The sequence below is a fragment of the Garra rufa genome, chromosome 9, assembly GCF_049309525.1.
Source record: "Garra rufa chromosome 9, GarRuf1.0, whole genome shotgun sequence".
Taxonomy (NCBI): Eukaryota; Metazoa; Chordata; class Actinopteri; order Cypriniformes; family Cyprinidae; genus Garra; species Garra rufa.
The window spans coordinates 40,043,841-40,064,467 of NC_133369.1; the positions used below are offsets into that span (position 1 = coordinate 40,043,841).

Sequence of the window (20,627 nt, forward strand, 5' to 3'; positions counted from 1 at the left end):
AAGAATCTCTCATTTTAAAGTATAAAACTGTATCAGTTGTATCTCTAGTGTCTGTTTCAGGAGATACTGTAGATAATGTAAAAATGAAGGTGTCATGTAAAGGATTATCCAGTTCTTCCAAGAGATGACAAACTGTTTTTTTTGTTTTTTTTTTTTTGCAAAATGGTGACCTCATGAGGTCAATGTCAATATATGGGAGGGGATCCTAAATAGTGCAGTCCAGCCCTTGCACCAGGCCTCCTCTGAGCCTCGCTGAAGGGTTTCCCCCTCTCTCCAAGACTTAGAATCACACAGCCAAAGCACAGACGAAACAAGACCTGTTGGGCAGCCGCCAAACACAGCAAACCACTGCAGATTCTCTACTGCTCGTGGAACACGTGACTTAATGGTTTCAAGGTTCAAATCGCATTTTTCAAACACTTCAAAAAGGAATAGTTCACCCAAAAATGAAAATTTTGTCATGTACTCACTCTCACTTCTTTTCAACCCTTTTTGATTAATGTATTTGTCATTTTTTTCAATTGGAATCACAAAATATGCCAACTGGAGCTTTCAAGTTGCAACAATTGCACAAAAGCATCATAAAAGCTGTACTTACAAGTTGTGTGCTATGCACTAAGTCTTCAGAAGTCATATTATAGCATTGTGTTTAGAGCTGCAAAACGATTAGTCGTGATTAATCGATTCAAAATAAAAGTTTGTTTTCATACTATATGTTATAAATGTATATTTATTATTTATTATAAATACACATATATGTATATATGTGACCCTGGACCACAAAACCAGTCTTAAGTCGCTGGGGTATATTTGTAGCAATAGCCAAAAATATATTGTATGGGTCAAAATTATTGATTTTTCTTTTATGCCAAAAATCATTAGGAAATTAAGTAAAGATCATGTTCCATGAAGATTTTTTGTAAAATTCCTACTATAAATATATCAAAATGTAATTTATGGTTAGTAATATGCATTGTTAAGAACCTAATTTGAAGAACTTTAAAGGTGATTTTCTCAGCATTTTGATTTTTTTGCACCCTCAGATTCCAGGTTTTCAAATAGTTGTGTCTCGGCCAAATATTGTCCTATCCTAACAAACCATACATCAATAGAAAGCTTATTTATTGAGCTTTCATATGATGTATACATCTCAGTTTTGTAAAATTTAACCTTATGACTGGTTTTGTGGTCCAGGGTCACATATTAAAGAAAAATATGTTAGATTTACATGTAAAATATTTATATTTTTAGTGTTTACATACAAATACATACAAATGTTTTTTGAATATATACATATATGTCTGTGTATTTATATGTACGTAATAATTAAACAAAGTATACACACATGTACTGTAGTATGTAAACATAATCTTTTATTTTTAATCGATTAATCGCAACTAATCACTTTGCAGCTCCAATTGTGTAAAAAATAGATATAAATGTAAGGTGTTTTTCACAAAATAAAATGTTTTTTAAAACACCTTAAATTCATATCTTTGCAATAATAACACTGACAAACATTCAACAGACATTGGAATCTGCACCTAAAGATACATGGTGATGGTTAATTTTTTTTTTAATTAAATTAAATTAAATAAATAAATAAATAAAAATTTCCATTAAAAATTTAATACTACAGCATGGTGCTAGCAACAGCATGGTCATGGGTTCGAATTCCAAGAAGGAATTGCTTTGGATAAAATACATAAACTGTAATGTAAAATTAGGTTCACTGATACTAGGGGTTGGTGATTCCATTAGTTTTGTCTGAATCTATCGATTTATATATATATATAAACATTCATATGAAATTCATACACTATTGTTTAAAAGTTTGGGGTCAGTTAGAATTTTATTTATTTATTTATTTATTTTTATGTTTTTAAAAGAAAAATGCATTAATTCAAAGCCCAGTAAAATGGCTATTATTATGGATATTATTACAATTTAATGTAATATAATTATAATTTAATTACAATTCTACTTTCATTGTACCAGTAGATTCTTCAAAAAGTCTATAAATCCCTTTAAAATCCTGAAAAACATTCTTCCCAAAGAGTTCAAAGTATCCTTTCTTGTCTTATCAAAACATAAACATCCCAAAAAAAAAACAAAAAAACTGGGTTCTTTCTTTTCAGTTTTTCGTCAGCCGTTTGTGGTTAAGATGGCGTTAGCGTGAATCGATAGGAAAACATCCAAAGCATCAAAGCAGAAACAGTCTTTAGTCATTAAAGACATCCGCCGTGTGTATATTATTGGGATGAATAACACGGGTCAAGATCATTTCTGTATAAAGTGTTTACCAGAAGTGCCTTCTATTTTTACCATTAGACTTAATTACACATAACCTCTTGCCAAGCATGAGGAACCCAAAAGAGCGGTGTGGAGTCACAATAAATCAGACTTCCTCTCTTATCATTTTGTTTTCTTTCAACAAGAGTTTGTTCTAATGATGCCGTGAAGCCATTAACTTCCTGATTTGATTAAAGAGAGTGTGGTGATTGGAAACATATATCTGGAGCAGGAGGGCATATGACACTCTCTGGACTGTGTGCGGCAGCAGCGGTTTTGTCAGCATCTGTTGGAGTCTGTTTACTCTGTTGGGAACTCTGTGGATGGCTGCGGTTGAGTCAGTGTGACTTTAGATCCAGAACCTCCGTCACGGCTATGAAGTTTAGCCTCAGTTTAGCTTCAGTTCTGCCCCACCTGACTGACCTACATTCTGACGGACCTGCTCCAAACGGACCCACACTGCGCGCCTGAAAGTTTCCCTAACACTGCAAGACACAGTGTTAGCATATGTGCTAGATTTTCCTTCACATCAGGCCCACACAACATCTAGCGATTTCCACAAAGTATGTATTTGTTAAAGGTTTTGCTAATTTGATTATTCTCCAGTTTAATACATCTTACCAGAATTTTTTACCAAAATTAACTCTAAAAAGTGAACCGTACCGAATCTGGCTGCGCATCTTAAGAAAACGTTTCCCCTCAGTTTTAGAGAAAATGATTTGTGGGGATTGATAACTACAGCTTGCTGGTTTAGTTGTCTGAGGAAACCAAAATATTTCCATTCGCATGCTCTTCAATACAGACTTTAATCTCCTGGCTGCCTGCAACACGCATGAAAACATGAAGTCAAGTTCCTTTTCGACAGATGTTGTTCTGTTTTCTCCCTCAGCTCTGCCTGAGCCAGACATACAATGGTTTTTGAGCCAGCGACTCTCTGAAGCCCACTGGAGATTCCCTGTATATTTCAGCTGAGAGGTTTTGATAGTGATCGCTAGGTACAAAATCTGTGTGCCAATAGCAATTGCCAATCATTGTCTTGTACTGGTGGAGCAAACAGGACACTATTGTTGGTGGTTTTCTGATACACTTTTTGGGTCAATGTCATGACAGACGTTTGGTCTGAATCTGTTAATATAGGGTGACCATATGTGACCCTGGACCACAGAACCAGTCATAAGGTTAAATTTGACAAAACTGAGATCTATACATCATATGTATACATCAATAAATAAGCTTTCTATTGATGTATGGTTTGTTAGGATAGGTCAATATTTGGCCGAGATACATCGATTTGAAAATCTGGAATCTGACGGTGCAAAAAAAATTGAAATACTGAGAAAATCACCTTTAAAGTTGTCCAAATTAAGTTCTTAACAATGCATATTACTAATCAAAAATTACATTTTGATATATTTATAGTAGGAATTTTACAAAAAATCTTCATGGAACATAATCTTTACTTAATTTCCTAATGATTTTAGGCATAAAAGAAAAATCAATAATTTTGACCCATACAATGTATTTTTGGCTATAGCTAGCCTACAAATATACCCCAGCGACTTAAGACTGGTTTTGTGGTCCAGGTTCACATATGTCCTCTTTTTCCTGGACATGTCCTGACTGGGATTTCTAAATTGCCTATAATGTTGCGGTTTTGGATTTGTTTTTATTTGTATTTTTTTCGTACTTGCTGAAGGTAATGACTGAAAAGTAGCTTGACCAATAGCATGGAGGCATTGTACATAATCGACCAATCGTGGCATGTGAGAAGGTGGGATCAAAGAAAGAACAATGAAAGTAATGCACATTTGCATACGGATTATGTATGAAGCCAAAACCCAGACATTTTAGGCAATATAGGGCCCGTCCAAAATAAGCCAGAGCTCTCGCTTTACAATCTTCCCCCCCCCCCCCCCCCCCCCTCATTCTTCTGTAAACACAGTGTCTCAAGAAAGACACACTAAACCACTGAAACTGACTCAAAACGATGTATGTAGTATTCATGCCAGACCAGTATGTGGTGCTGTTAGCAGATATGATCCAACATATTTATGTATACAGCTAAACACTTCTGCATGTGGACAGGGCCTTAAACATGCCAGAAAGGACGTGTCTGGTAAAAAAATGATAGATAATTTATTCAGAAATACAATAAAAAAAAGTAATTCATATTTACAGTAACTTGAATATACATATTCTATGATTAAAATAATGTTTCAATTTCCGAATTAAATTTTTTTAAATGTGCAAAATACAACTTTACGTACCGTGACTTTATTTCTCATAATTGTGATTTTATTTCTTAGCATTGGTACTTTATTTCTCGTAAAATTAAACTACATTTCAGCTTTGACTGTATTTCTTACATTTGTGACTTTATTTCTCATAAAATTCAACTTTACACCTCGGCTGTGACTTTATTTCTCATAAAATTCAACTTTACATTTCAGCTGTGACTTTATTTGTAATTGCAGCTTTACATCTCAACCACGACTTTATTTCTCGCAATTGTGAATTAATTTTTTGAAATTGCTACTTTATTTAACTTTACATCTTAATCCAATTTTATTTCTCACAGTTGTGACTTTATTTTCATAATTTCTACTTTGTTTCTTATAAAATTCAACTTTACATCTTGACTTGTTTTTTGTAATTGCTAAATATTTTTGGTAAAATGAGTCAATGTTATATCTCAACCACGACTTTATTTCTCAAACCTGTGACTTTATTTCTCATAATTGTTACGTTTCTTCCCATAATTGCAACTTTATGTCTTGTAAAATTAAATTTTACCTCTCGACTGTGATTTTGTTTCTCGCAATTGTGACTTTATTTCCCATAGTTGCTACTTTATTTCTCATAAAATTCGACATTACATCAGCTTTGACTTTATTTCTCACAATTTTTACTTTATTTCTTTTGTAAAATTCTACTTTACATCTCAACCGTGACTTTATTTCTCAAAATTACAACTGTATTTCTCATAATACTGACTTGATTTTTTGTAAAAATCCAACTTTACATTTCAGCTTTGACTTTATTACTCACAATTGTGACTTTATTTGTCATAGAATTAAACTTTACATCTTTTAATCCATTTTTTTTATATGTGTGTGGATGGAGAGTGTAAGTAGAGTGTAAAAAGGCCACATTGCACTAATTTCATTCCCTTGTTTAAGTTAAATCTGGCCACAATTTAACTTAAATTGTAGGAAAAAAATTTGATCTATTACATAGATACTACATATTATGAATATGAAACTACAATTCCACTGATATGTGGAAGATTAAGTGTTTGTAATTGTAAATGTGTAATGAGTGACACAACAAAACCAGAATGTTTATATTATAATCAACAAATTTCTAAACACAGTGTAAATACAACATTTATTGTGCCCTGTAGAACGTGACAAGATTGTAAACAATTGCGTGAGTGGCAGTTTGAAAGATTATAGTGAAATGGGAGCGTTCTAATATTGTCATATTGTACATTCTGTGTACAATTTATTCAGGATTTGAATAGGTTTTCTCTTCAATGCTGCTGCTTTTCCACACTTCACTGCATAAGCCTGCAACTCCAACAGTTTTGTCCATCTTGTTTTGATTGACACGATATATTCAGCCCTGATCACTGGCGGTTTTTGATTGGCCGATGCATTGCTAGTGAACACACACCACAACGCAATAATGTGCAGCATGCATTTCGATTTTAAAACGTAGCCTGTTTTTCACCATGTGCAGGTGTTAACGCAGAAGAATGCGTGGTGTTTCCTGGCCTCTGATTATTTGCACCACAAGGACTTGGCTACGCTAAAAACACACTAACACTTTGGCCTTCGTCAGATGTCTCACGTTTCTCATCTTTCCCACTGCAGGCCATTGATATAAGGTCTCAGAGGTGTAGTAATAAGTACATGTCACCACTTTGAAGCCAATAATTTGAACCCTGACCTCACACGTGTTTAGACATACGTTTGCACATATGCATCCTGGGCTACGATCGTACATTTGTGCGTGTGCATAAATCACAAAGAAAGCAAGCAATTGGCTCTGGCCCAAAACATGAAGTCAGCCACTGTATGGAAGATCAATCTATCGTTGGAATGATTCAGGGCGAGAATATAAAGCTGGATTTATGGCCGCAAACCGTTTGGAGTTGTCCATGTTAGCGCTGAACTATATCACTAATGACTAATAGTCACCGCAAGCTTTTACCGAGTGCAATTTCATCATATGGCGTGCGATGCAAAGCATCATAACCATCCTCTGTAGTGTCGTAACGATTCGCCACGGCTCATCCTTCAACAGTTTAATGCTTCTGCAGATCTCCAGCGATTTGTGTTTACTTGGAATTGGAACAAATTAGTCAGATGTCTTTCTTATTGCTGATTGCTTTGTTTTTCCATTTTATTAAGTGTGCCAAAGCATAATCATTCACAAAAACAGTTTAAGAAATATGGCTAATGCTTCTTGATCACTTCTCAAAAGAATCACTGAAGAGGCGTTTAAATGTGGCTTATGAAGTGAAGCTGTGTGTTTAAATGTTTACTGAGTGGTTTTTAAAATAATCCTTTAAAATAGATGTATCTTGCCAGATTCAATTATTATAATTGTGACTATTTCTTGTAATTGCTACTTTATTTCCGGTAAAGTCTAACTTTTTAATTTGAACACAAATTTGTTTCTCATAGTTGTGACTTTATTTCTCGTAATTGCTACTTACAGTATTTCTTGTAAAATTAGTTATATCTCAAGCACAACTTTATTTCTCACACCTGATTTTTCATTATCGTTACTTTATTTGACTGTAACTGAAACTTTATTTCTTGTAAAGTTCAACTTTACATCTAGACTGTGACATTATTTTTTGCAATTGTGACTTAATCTCCCATAATTGCTACTTTATTTTGCATAAAATTCAACATTACATCTTAACCCAACTTTATTTCTCACAGTTGTGACTTTATTGATCATAATTGCTACTTTGTTTCTCATAGAATTCAACTTTACATCAGCTTTGACTTTATTTCTCAAACCTGTGACTTTATTTCTCATAATTCCTCTTTAATTTCTCGTTGAATTCAACTTTACATTTCAGCTTTGACTTTATTTCTCACAGTTGTGACTTTTTTCTTGTAAATTGCTACTTATATATTGTAAAATTAATTAACGTTCTACATTATTTCAACCGCGACTCTGTGTCTCAAACCTGTGACTTTATTTCTAATAATTGTTACTTTATTTCATATAATTACAACTTTATTTTCTTATAAAATGTAGTTTTACATCATGGCCGTGACTTTATTTCTCGCAATTACTATTTTATTTCTCATAAAATTCAAATTTACATCCTGACCCAACTTTATTTCCCACAGTTGTGACTTTATTTATCATAATTGCTACTTTATTTCTCATAAAATTCAACCTTTACATTTCAGCTGTGACATTAATACTCTCAACTGTGATTTTTTTTTTTTTTTTTTTTTTTGGAATTGCTTGTTATTTCTTGTAAAATTAATTACCATTATCTCAACTACGACTTTATTTCGCGAACCTGTGAATTTATTTCTGATAATTGTTACATTATTTCCCGTAATTGCATCTTTATTTGTTGTAAAATTCAACTTTACATCTCAACCACAACTTTATTTCTCACAAATGTGACTTTATTTCTCAAAATTTCCTTTCCTTCCTTTCCTTCTATTTCTTGTAAAAATTAATTAACGTTATATCTTAACCGCAACTTCATTTCTCAAACCTGTGACTTTATTTCTCATAATTGTTACTTTATTTCTCTTGACTGCGCATATGCGTAACTTTATTTACAACTTTACATCTCGAACACGACTTTTGTGTCTTGCTACTTTATTTCTCATGAAATTCAACTTATTTCTCACAGTTGTGACTTTATTTTTTAGAATTGCTACTTTACCTCTTAGCTGTGACTATTTCTCACCTGTGACTTTATATCTTCTAAAAATCCACCTAACATCTAAGATGTGAATTTATTTCTCACAATTGACTACATTTCTTGTAATTGCTACGTCATTTGTCATTCAAAATTGTGACTTTATTTTCCATAGTTGCTACTTTATGTATCATTAAATTCAACTTTGTCAACTCGACTGTAACTTTTAGTCCTAACAATTGTGACTTACTGTATACTTCATAATTGTGACCTTTTTTGTTTTAAGACATTTTGTTTACATCACACACTATGCACAGTAACACATAACACATAAATTCAAATTAGAGTTTTAGAGAACTTTGATGATTTGTTTACTTAAAGTAGTATGCCTGGTTGAATCAGTGCCCCCTTGATTTACCAACTAGCTGTGACCGGGCAGAGGCAGTACCATAATAACAGGACACAAGCGCTTTGCACACGGTTCGGCTGATTGCGTAATGATGAGCTCCTGCTGAATTTACTGCATCCAGAAACTGCTCCTAATGGAAATTTAATGGGCACCAGTTATAAAGCTGTCTCGTTAGGAAACAGGGAGGTTAAATCAAAACCCAATCAGACAAGAAGGGAAGTCTGAATAAGTCAAAGCTTACGGGAAAAAAGTTCTTCGTCATCAGTTTCCCCCAAAAAGCACAACCAGTCTGTCATATCCGGTGGGGGATAGAAGCCACATTATTTCTCTGTGGAAACATTTGCAGAGTGTTTCTACTTTGTGGTTTAACAAAAGAAATATACCTGACTTTAACAGCACCGATAACTGTGCCAAACTTCGTTTCGCTGGATTAAGAAATGTGTTGAGTGCACTAAAAGTTCCCTTGCTTGTTGTGGAGAGCAGGACCTTGATAGAAGGCCTGTAGGCCTATGAAAATAAATGTAGCACGTTGACAGACAGGCCCAAATTTTGGCTGACCCAGTTCTAGGGGAAATTTCAAATGTAAATGAAACAAATGAGGGGTGCAGAGGAAAAGACCATGAGGAGTTAGAAAGAGAAAACAGAATGCTGCCAAGCTCTGGCGCATGAAATCTGGGATGGGGTGCTGGTAAATAATAGTTACGCATATGGACAGAGAGTATAAAAGCCTTGAGAAACAAACAGGGGATCCCCAAATGTTGAACTGGCCATGATTGAGGGATTAAAAAGGGGTTCAGAATCCAGATTTTAACCTCTACTTCCACCAGCAACCTAAGAACATAAGATTCTTTAGGGTCTTAATGAAAAGTTTATAATATACTTTGGCTAAAAATCTCAATAGTAGAGTAATAAAACACCCTTTTACCTTGTCAAAATCCGCTCTGCAAAAAAATCAACTAATTTTATTGCATGGTCCCTTTAAATGCAAATGAGCTCTGCTCGCCCCGCCCCTCTCTGATGTGGGATTATGAGCCGTAATGTTTACTTTATCTGCATTTAGCTGCATTTAGCTGCATTTAGCTGCATTTAGCGGCGAAACCTGCCAACAAGCACTGTATTAAAGAAAGGCCATTTGCAAAGATGCATAAAAAACCCTCACTTCTGCTGTGGGTGAAGCTGCACAAACAACGATTCTCACAAACTAGACATAGTCATATGTAGATCAGGATCGGCGCTTTTCTTTTATAAAACGAAAGTAACGTTATACTCTGCATCTTCAGCGGCTCAGATGTTGGGAGTAAATGATGACTGCTATGTTCCTTATTACATCCAACAACAATCGCTCAATCAGAGACACTCTTGTCTTCCCCTTCACCTGAGTCACACAATGGCGATCGGAGTCGGACTATTTCAGCTCGGTAAGGGCGGGTCTAAGGTAAGGCGCTCATGTCAATCAACTATCATGGGAGCGGCATTTGTCGGTGTGCCGTCACACAGACAAGAAGCTGAGAATGACCTGATGACCTTTAAAAAGGGGATATTACTTTTAAAGATTAAAAAATACCACTGGGCGGATTTTTATCATTGTAGGGTGTTCAAACAACATGTAAAAGTGAGCTTTGCATCCGACGACTCCTTTAAAAAAAGTTATTTGATTAAACTAACTGCAGTAATATACTGAGTTGATACTCAAGAATTTGGTGACATTTGTTGACAATAGCATTGCAGAAGTTGTACACTTCACCTTTAAATGTCCTATTCAAACATCTTTTAGATGCGAATCAGCTTGGTTTAGCTCCCATTAGCCCCAGCTTGTCCTGTGCTCTCATTCAGAGCCGGTGTGCTGGAGCGATCCTGTCTGGAGATTTCTGGAATGTTCTGGTCCGTGAAGCATATGAAGAGTAGCTCATTATATCTCTCACCTGTCTCTCAACAGCTCTCTCACTGAACGGCCTGGCTGTCTGTCTGCAGGGTCGATCGGGTCTTTACAAACAATCTGTGATGTGCTTTGTTGCAAAATGTGCCGGGATGGTTAAGCGACTGTGTGCAGGGTCTTCCTACAGTTTGGTAGATTGTATGTACCTATAAACCAACACTGTATATTTTATTATTGACTTTCAGGCCACATCATTTTTAATGCATAGCTGTACCCAAAAATGCAAAAATCAACATCGGCAGGTATGTGAATCAATGACCGAGAGCACAATATGTTTTAGTGCAATTATTAAAACATAAAACCTGCATTGTAATTATAAAAATGTATATTCTGAAGCGCTGCATGTTTCAGAGCAAAGCGCAAAGTAGAGCATTGCGATTGTTTGCATTTAAAAAATGCAATATGCTCCAAACATTTTCACAAGTTTGTAATATTAGCTTGGAAGTTTGTAATAATATTAGTATTGAAATTGCACTGTTGTAAAATATTATTATTATTATTATTATTATTATTAATAATTACTATTATACAAATTAAAATTATTATTAAATACTTTACATTTCAGTATATTTATTTATATTTTCTTATTGATTTGTTTAATTTTTATAATTTAAATAATAGTAATAATTATAATAATAATTATTGTTATTATAGAAATTAAAATTGTTATTAAATACTTTACATTTCAGTATATTTATTTATATTTTAATAAAATTAATACATTTATTATTGATTTGTTTAATTATTCATAATCATGTCACACCCCCGGACTTTCTTGTTGGTTTTTCCCATTTTCCCCCGCAGTTTTGAGTGTTTTGGTTTCTCCCTCATTGTTGTCAGCTGGATGTTTGTAATGAGTCTGTCTATTTAATGTGTGTGTTTTCCCCTGCATTCTGTCGGTCTTTAATGTTACCACTCCGTGTTCCTGTGTCTGCCTGTTTCCCATTGGATTTATTAAATGTACGTCTTTTTATTACATCGTTGTTCGTGTGTTCCTGCCTGACCGTGACAAATATATTTAAATAATAATAATAATAATAATAATAATAGTTATAATGCTGCTACTAAAAATAATATAATTATTGTAAAATTTAAAATGATTATAAAATACTTTACATTATTATTATTATTATTATATTGTTTTATATTTATAATTTATTTAAATAATAATAGCAATGATAATAATAAAAATGAATAATAATAATTGTTCCATATTTTTCTTTTTTAATGTGTAAAGCCATTAAATCTCTGACAAGACTAAAAAATTTTGATATTTGTTCCTTTTTTCAGCAAACCTGCTCAGTCCAAAATCCACCAAACTGTAGGATTGACCCTGCATGTCATTCCGGTAGTCTTGCAAATGTGTGCGAGTAGAAAAAAAAACTCATGTGGAATGTTGTCACTGACATGTTTTGAGTAATTAGCCTTGATTGATAAAAGATGAAGAGTCAGTCCAGCAGGCAGCCACACACACCAGACGGCTGCACCTGGGAATCTTGGCCTGCGTGTGGTGCATTCATAACTCCTCATTCTCCCATGTGGAGACGCAGTAGACAGAGTTCATCCTGGTCACCGCTCTGCTCTCCTTCGGTCTCTCTCTCTCTTTTTCTCGCTATGGGAATCTGGCAGCAGTTGTCCTGTAGGCCCTGCTCCAGCTAAGAGGAATCGTTTCAGGTACAATCCGGAGCTGTAAGCTGCAGATGGTGCCAGGAAACAGTAAGGTTTTTGCAGTGTTGCTAAATGGGTTTTAGTGTCACAGTTGGGTCAGGAGATACAAATGATCTTTTTTCAGTTGTCATCATGTGCACAACAAAACCCTTTTTTAGCTTTGGATGAACTGAGACAGTATGAGGAGGAGCAGATGGGCCTTTCATAGAAAAATTGAGAAATTGTAACTCTCAATAAGTCTTGAATTTCAGACTTATTAAAATCCCCTTTTTAAAATCAGGTCATTCTCAGCTTCTTGTCGGTGTGACGGCACACCGACAGAGGCCACTCCCACGATAGTTGATTGACACGAGCGACTTACCTTAGACCCGCCCGCACCAAGCTCTCCGACTCCGATTGCCATTGTGTCGACTCAGATTGAGCGATTGAGGTGTTCTGTTGTTGGATGTAATAATGAGCATAGCAGTAGTCATTTACTCCTGACATCTGAGCCGCTGAAGACACAGAATTAATTTAATTTAAAATACTTTAAAATCATAACCTCGACTGGAATAGACCTCTTCTGTGATGAATATGTATACATTTTTATAGGGATAAAGTTGCACCGCCTTGACATTTTTGTTATTATAAAAAAGCAGAGATTTCTTGTATGAGATTTTGAGTAAATTAGTAATATCTTAAACAGTTTTCTTAAAGCATTAATCCTTTTTTTATTTGTCTGCTAAATCAGAAGTGATATGCTTGAAATAATACGAATGAATTAACGTTTAATAATATCCTATTTATTATTTATTTATTACTGTTTAAAAATAGGAAAATAGATGTTTTATTATTAAAATAGTTTCTGTTTTGCATTTTATCTGTTAAAATGATGGATTTCATAAAAAATGTGGAGATTAGCCGAAAAAAGTTAATGCAACTTCTTATTTGTGTAAGATAAACAAAGCTGCTTGGTTAATATTTTTAATATTTTAAAATAGTATTGCAACCATATGTCACAATAATAACCTATTTCCATATATTGTTCTTCTAAATACTTTCCACCATTTCTGTAATAATTACAGCGAAGTGCAACAGTTAACGCATAATGTTCGGCAGTAGTCAAAAAGGATTTAAATGTGAATTTTAAATCCATTTCTTTTTGTAAATAGATGTGGATTCGGACAGCAATTACCACTCAACCTTGGTCTGTTGTCAAAAAACAGAAGGTAATTCTACTACGTTTTTTGTGCGGGGGTGGGTGGTGTTAGAAAAACACCAGCATTCTGGATTCGGACGGCAATAAAATCACTGACTAACTCCTGTAAATGTTGAAAATCGCTTACATCACTATGAGCAACAATTACCGTCCGAATCAGGCTTAAAGGAGAAGTTCACTTCCAGAACAAATACAGTACAGTACAGATAATGTACTCACCCCCTTGTCATCCAAGATGTCCGTGTCTTTCTTTCTTCAGTCGTAAAGAAATTATGTTTTTTGAGGAAAGCATTTCAAGATTTCTCTCCATATAGTGGACTTCTATGGTGCCCACGAGTTTGAACTTTCAAAATGCAGTTTAAATGCAATTTATATACTTTTTAACTATAAATGCTGGTCTTGTCTAGCTCTGTGTGAACTCTGTGTATTCCGATTCAAGACAGTTAGGGTAGGTCAAAAAACTCCCATGTCATTTTCTCCTTCAACTTCAAAATCACCCTACATCGCTGTTTTACCTTTTTTTTGTAAAGGACGTTTGATCTTCTTTGCACATTTACTTTGTAAACACTTGTTCGGTACTTCTGCAGCTATGTAGGACCATTTTAAAGCTGGAGGAGAAAATTAGATAAGAAATTACAATAACTGTCTTGAACTGGAATACACAGAGTACAGGCTGAGCTAGACAAGACAAGCATTTGAGGTTAAAAAGTATATAAATTGTCTTTTTTTTTTTTTTTTTTAGAAAATAACTGTTTCGCAAGATAAGACCCTTATTCATTGGCTGGGATCATTTAGAGCCCTTTGAAGCTGCATTTAAACTGCATTTTGGAAGTTCAAACTCGGGGGCACCATAGAAGTCCATTATATGGAGAGAAATCCTGAAATGTTTTCCTGAAAAAAACATAATTTCTTTGTGACAGAAGAAAAAAAGACATGAACATCTTGGATGACAAGGGGGTGAGTAAATCATCTGTAAATTTTTGTTCTGGAAGTGTCCCAGACACTCTCTTTTGTCATCAACTCACTGACTTTTGGGGTATTATTTGAGTATTTTGATACTATTGTGTCAGATTTGATTGCTGATCTGAAATTGTACAAAGAAATTGCAGAGTAAAAATCGTACGTGTTGGTGAGTGTGTGGAGACAGTTTGGACTCAATATTAAAGCCCGTGGCCGTGTATACACATGTAGTCAGGCTTTAGGTATGCTATTTATCAAACGACCTCATTGTGTGAGTAGAGTCCAGTAGAGCTCATCTTTCTTTCAACAATCTGGAATGAAGAGAGTGTGTCAATCTCAGGTCAAACAACATTTTGATCCTCAAATGCCTCATCCAGCCATCTATCTAGCTATCTATCTACACTCTTAAAAATAAAGGTGCTATAAAAGGTTCTTCAAGTAATGCCATAGAGAAACCATTTTTGGTTCCAGAAAGAACCATTCAGTCAAAGGTTTTTTATAGAACCATTTCTTGCTTACATTTTTATCATCTGAAGAACCTTATTTGCCACAAAGAACCTTTTGTAAAATAGAAAGTTTCTTCAGATGTTAAAGGTTCTTTATGGAACCATTTAGACAAAAAGGTTCTTCTAATCTATGGCATCGTGAAGCACCTTTATTTTTAAGAGCATATCTAGCCAAGAAATCTTTCTTCAGCTGAACTATGGCTCAGAAGGTCACATTGACCTTCACCTCTTATTGCTTGTATCTTTGTCAGAGCTTTCGGTTTTATTTCTTCCCCCAGTCTTTTCTGTCAAATGGAAGCTCTGTGATTTTAGTGGCCTCCTATGGAGTTCCCTGAGCTCTTGTTATGACCCGCTTTATGTGTCCTGCTACAAATGGAAGTCGTGTTACGCTTGGGTGGATCAGGCTGCTCAGATGTTTTCCCCACTGCACTGCCACACAGGCTGAGATTTCACTCTTCAAGAGCAATATTTAAACTGCTCTATGTGTGCGCGTGAAGCTGTTTGTTATGATTCCTGCCTGTCCACGGAGTCGCTCAGCTTGAACATATGCTGCCTTCCCCTCCTCGGAAGTTCTGACTTTTAAAGTTTGGAAATCGTAATTGGGATGTACATTCAAGTCATTTCAGTCAGAATCAAATGGATGAGTGGGGAATGTCACTTGACCAAGATACCTGGTATACCTGTCACCGAATAGCTTGTAAAATGTATAGAAACTAAGCCATTATAACTTAGAATCAGAAATAAGCTCCACTCCATTGGTTACTGTTGTTAACTCAGTCAAGTTTTAAAGAGCTATGTAGTTATGTTGGAATTTAATGCAACTTGAACACATTAACCTATAAATCTGGTTTTGTGTTGGTGTGTTTGTGTATTTCTGGGTTCATGTGAAGACTCAAAGTGTAGCAGTTCAGTTGTTTGTTTGAGAACGGTTCACCTGTTACAGCTTATATCTTCCAGGGAGCATGAGTTGATGTGTGTGTGTATGATAGAATAACTCTTTGCAGCAGAGATGGATCAGACAGCTCCAGATGGATCTCATTGACACTCTTCACTTTGATCAGAGCGAAATCCTGCTCTTCACATATAGAGGACTGTATCTGTTTGTACTCTGATTGCTTTAAACTTTGGACACATATGTGAGGGTTCATTGGTGTGTGAAGCGCTTTCTTTATAGTTCAGGCTCTGTCACGACACTTCCCTCACCAGAAGACCTCCCCTGAGTCGCTAAGGAGAGCCAATGATGTTTTATGAAGACAATGGAAACACTGACCACACTGCTGTATCACTGCTGCGCACATGCAAAGACACACACATGCTCATTCACATCAGTGGAAAATAAGAATTTTGCTTCATTGTGGCGTGTCAAGTGAAAATCAATCATTTTCAAAGCACACAATTTTGCTCAATGAATATTAAATACTAAAAACTTAAAAGTGTTTTTTGTGTATTAAAACAACTATCCAGTGGTGAGGAGGGCCAGAGGTTGAATTCATATTACAGTCGTGGCCAAAAGTTTTGAGAATGACACAAATATTAGTTTTCACAAAGTTTGCTGCTAAACTGCTTTTAGATCTTTGTTTCAGTTGTTTCTGTGATGTACTGAAATATAATTACAAGCACTTGATACGTTTCAAAGGCTTTTATCGACAATTACATGACATTTATGCAAAGAGTCAGTATTTGCAGTGTTTGCCCTTCTTTTTCAGGACCTCTGCAATTCGACTGGGCATGCTCTCAATCAACTTCTGGGCCAAATCCTGACTGATAGCAACCCATTCTATCATAATCACTTCTTGGAGTTTGTCAGAATTAGTGGGTTTTTGTTTGTCCACCCGCCTCTTGAGGATTGACCACAAGTTCTCAATGGGATTAAGATCTGGGGAGTTTCCAGGCCATGGACCCAAAATTTCAACGTTTTGGTCCCCGAGCCACTTAGTTATCACTTTTGCCTTATGGCACAGTGCTCCATCGTGCTGGAAAATGCATTGTTCTTCACCAAACTGTTGTTGGATTTTTGGAAGAAGTTGCTGTTGGAGGGTGTTTTGGTACCATTCTTTATTCATGGCTGTGTTTTTAGGCAAAATTGTGAGTGAGCCCACTCCCTTGGATGAGAAGCAACCCCACACATGAATGGTCTCAGGATGCTTTACTGTTGGCATGACACAGGACTGATGGTAGCGCTCACCTTTTCTTCTCCGGACAAGCCTTTTTCCAGATGCCCCAAACGATCGGAAAGAGGCTTCATCGGAGAATATGACTTTGCCCCAGTCCTCAGCAGTCCATTCGCCATACTTTTTGCAGAAGATCAATCTGTCCCTAATGTTTTTTTTTTGTTTTTTTTTGGAGAGAAGTGGCTTCTTTGCTGCCCTTCTTGACACCAGGCCATCTTCCAAAAGTCTTGGCCTCACTGTGCGTGCAGATGCACTCACACCTGCCTGCTGCCATTCCTGAGCAAGCTCTGCACTGGTGGCACTCCGATCCCGCAGCTGAATCCTCTTTAGGAGACGATCCTGGCACTTGCTGGACTTTCTTGGACGCCCTGAAGCCTTCTTAACAAGAATTGAACCTTATTCCTTGAAGTTCTTGATGATCCTATAAATTGTTGATTTAGGTGCAATCTTAGTAGCCACAATATCCTTGCCTGTGAAGCCATTTTTATGCAACGCAATGATGGCTGCACACGTTTCTTTGCAGGTCACCATGGTTAACAGTGGAAGAACAATGATTTCAAGCATCACCCTCCTTTTAACATGTAAAGTCTTCCATTCTAACCCAATCAGCCTAACATAATGATCTCCAGCTTTGTGCTCGTCAACATTCTCACCTGAGTTAACAAGACGATTACTGAAATGATTTCAGCAGGTCCTTTAATGACAGCAATGAAATGCAGTGGAAAGTTTTTTTCGGGATTAAGTTAATTTTCATGGCAAAGAAGGACCATGCAATTCATCTGATCACTCTTCATAACATTCTGGAGTATATGCAAATTGCTATTATAAAAACTTAAGCAGCAGCTTTTCCAATTTCCAATATTTATGTAATTCTCAAAACTTTTGGCCACGACTGTAGATACTGTATTTATATATTTTTTTCTTTGTCTTTCAGCTCTTGGACAAATCATGCTGTATGTGGATGGGATGAATGGGCTTATCGGACACAATGAAACAGTACAGTGGCTTTACACACTCGTCGGATCAAAGGTAAAGGACATTTCACTATAAAAAATTATCAATGAGTGTGTGTATGTCACTTTGGATCAAGTGATACATGTTATATCGGTACAATATCGGTTATCGGTTATTTATTTATTTCCTTTATTTATTTGTAAGGGTTGACATTGTACAGCCAAACCTAATATTCAATAAAAAAACAAACAAACAAAAAAAAAAAAAAACACACACAAGCAAAACATGGTCAGGTCAAAGTGTCTGAATAATTTTTGGACTTAATTTTTTATAAATTTTACTGGTAGTCCACTGTATGAAGAATTTTTGAGTATAATATGTCACAGTTTACTTTATTTTGCTATCCTCTCTTACATAAATGAACTATAGTGTTCTGCACTAAAATATCAAAAATTATAGCTTTTTTTTTTGGTTTGACCAAATATATATATATATCACTCGATATTAAATATTTAATTGTGCTCACATAAAGTTAATCTTTAAACTAAGAATTTAACTAATAATACAAACGTACAAATAATATTTAAACTAATAGTTTAATAACACTGTTAGGTGTATTTTTTTCAAGAAAATCGCAAAAGGAATGTCATTTTTTCACATTTTGATTTGGTATCAGCCAAAATTTCAATCATATCAGTTTATCCTTACTCATAAGATACTTGATGCATATAATATAATAGCATGGATTATATAAATAAATGTAAAATAAAAATAAAATGCAAAAAACACAATTTTGACACACTATTCAGTTGTTATTCATATAGTTTTGCATATTACTGAGTAAATGCACTTCATTGTAATTTTAAAGGGTTAGTTCATTCAAAAATTAACATTCTGTTAAATAATTACTCACCCTCATGTCGTTCCAAACCCATAAAACCTTTGTTCAACTCTGGAACACAAGTTATAAACAGATATTTTTGATGAAATCCAAGAGCTTTCTGACCCTGCATAGACACCAACCCAACTGAAATATTTTTTGCCCCAGAAAAGTACTAAAGACATTGTTAAAATAGTCCATGTGACACCAGTGGTTCAACCATAATATTATGAAGCTATTAGAATACTTTTGTGTGCAAAGAAAACAAAAATAGCAACTGTATTCAACAAATTCTTCTCTTCCTCATGCATGTGCTGTTGCTGATGTAGAACGTCCATCTCTTTTAGTTTATCGTCTGTATATTCTGGTTCAAATAAGTAGGGCTGTGCAAAAAATAGCAAGTCATCCTTTGTCAAAATCTTCAGACATGTTTATGAAGACTGTTTTATGTAAAGTGTGTCTTCTTCTGCTTGTAAACCAAGCACAGCACACAGCAGAATGCTGTCTCCTCTGTCAGCAGCATTACACGGATGAGGAAGAGAAGACATTATCGAATAAAGATGTTATATTTGTTTTCTTTGTGCTCAAAAAGTATTCTCGTATGGTTGAACCACTGGACTATTTTAATAATGTTCTTACTACCTTTCTGGGCCTTGAACGTGTCAGTTGCATTGTTGTCTATGCAGGGTCAGAAAGCTTGGATCTTATCAAAAATATCTTCATTTGTGTTCCAAAGATGAGCAAAGGTCTTATGGATTTGGAACAACATGGGGTTAGGTAATTAATGACAGAATTTTCATTTTTGGGTGAAGCAAAAGTAGATGAGAAACTTGCTTTGATTGTCCAGATCTATTATTTTGTTCCGTGGTAATGAATTCAATAAGGTCTGAAATGTACTTTTTCTCGTATTTATGTTCTTTTTAGCCAATGTTTGCAAATGTTTTAAGTTAGGGCAGCTTCCAGGTGTGCCAACTTGAACAATACTCATAGGGTGGCGTAGTTTTGCCCGCAGCGTTCATGACTGACTTTCCTGTTTTTTTTTTCCCAGTATTTATATTCTTTTAAGCCAATGTTTGTAAAGCATGCTTTAGCTCAGCAGGGCAGCTTCCAGGTGTGCCAGCACACAGAGTGTGGCACGGTTTCTCACGGCACAATCCAGGGTTCTGGACTGATTTCCTCTCTCAATCCTGTCCAGCCCTCTAGTGGCAATATGAGCGCTTATGATGAGACACATGAATGCGTGTATGTATGTGTGCTAGAGGTTGGATGTGAATCACCATATCAACAGACATTTTTATGCAGGTCTATGCTGGTGTTTGCAGTGTTTGAATGCACTTCCTCTTCTCTCTTTTTCTGTTATATGGCACATTTGGAAGGCACAGTATGGTTACTTTATTAAACACAGATCTATTTCTCAACTGCATACACACGTTCACATTCCTGACCATGTATTTTTTGCTCCTCTTTTCACTTTTTTTTAGTTTTTTGGACTGTTGGATTTTCATGGCTCATCTCTTTTTCAGAGTTTCTTTATTAGTTAAATACAATGTCTCAATATCTCCATGTCTAATGCAGCTGAATGCACTTACGAAATCATATCTAATTTGTAAAAGCAAAAATATATTTTTAAATATATAATTTATTTTTTTGTTTTCCTGTAAAAATATCTAAACTTCGTAATTGCAAGATGAGAAGACAAATTGTATGCACTAAAACAGAAAATTATTGTTAATTCAGTTTATTTT

General features: G+C 35.3%; 1 protein-coding gene across 2 annotated transcripts in view; it reads left to right on the top strand.

The window, feature by feature from the left end:
- Nucleotides 1-20,627, top strand: part of fhod3b (formin homology 2 domain containing 3b) — a 247,069-nt gene that overhangs the window by 176,429 nt on the left and 50,013 nt on the right. For both annotated transcript variants that reach the window (XM_073846964.1, XM_073846965.1), the window contains exon 6: nucleotides 17,983-18,077. In XM_073846964.1, the coding sequence (XP_073703065.1) occupies nucleotides 17,983-18,077 (95 nt within the window). The remainder of the gene's footprint in view (nucleotides 1-17,982; nucleotides 18,078-20,627) is intronic.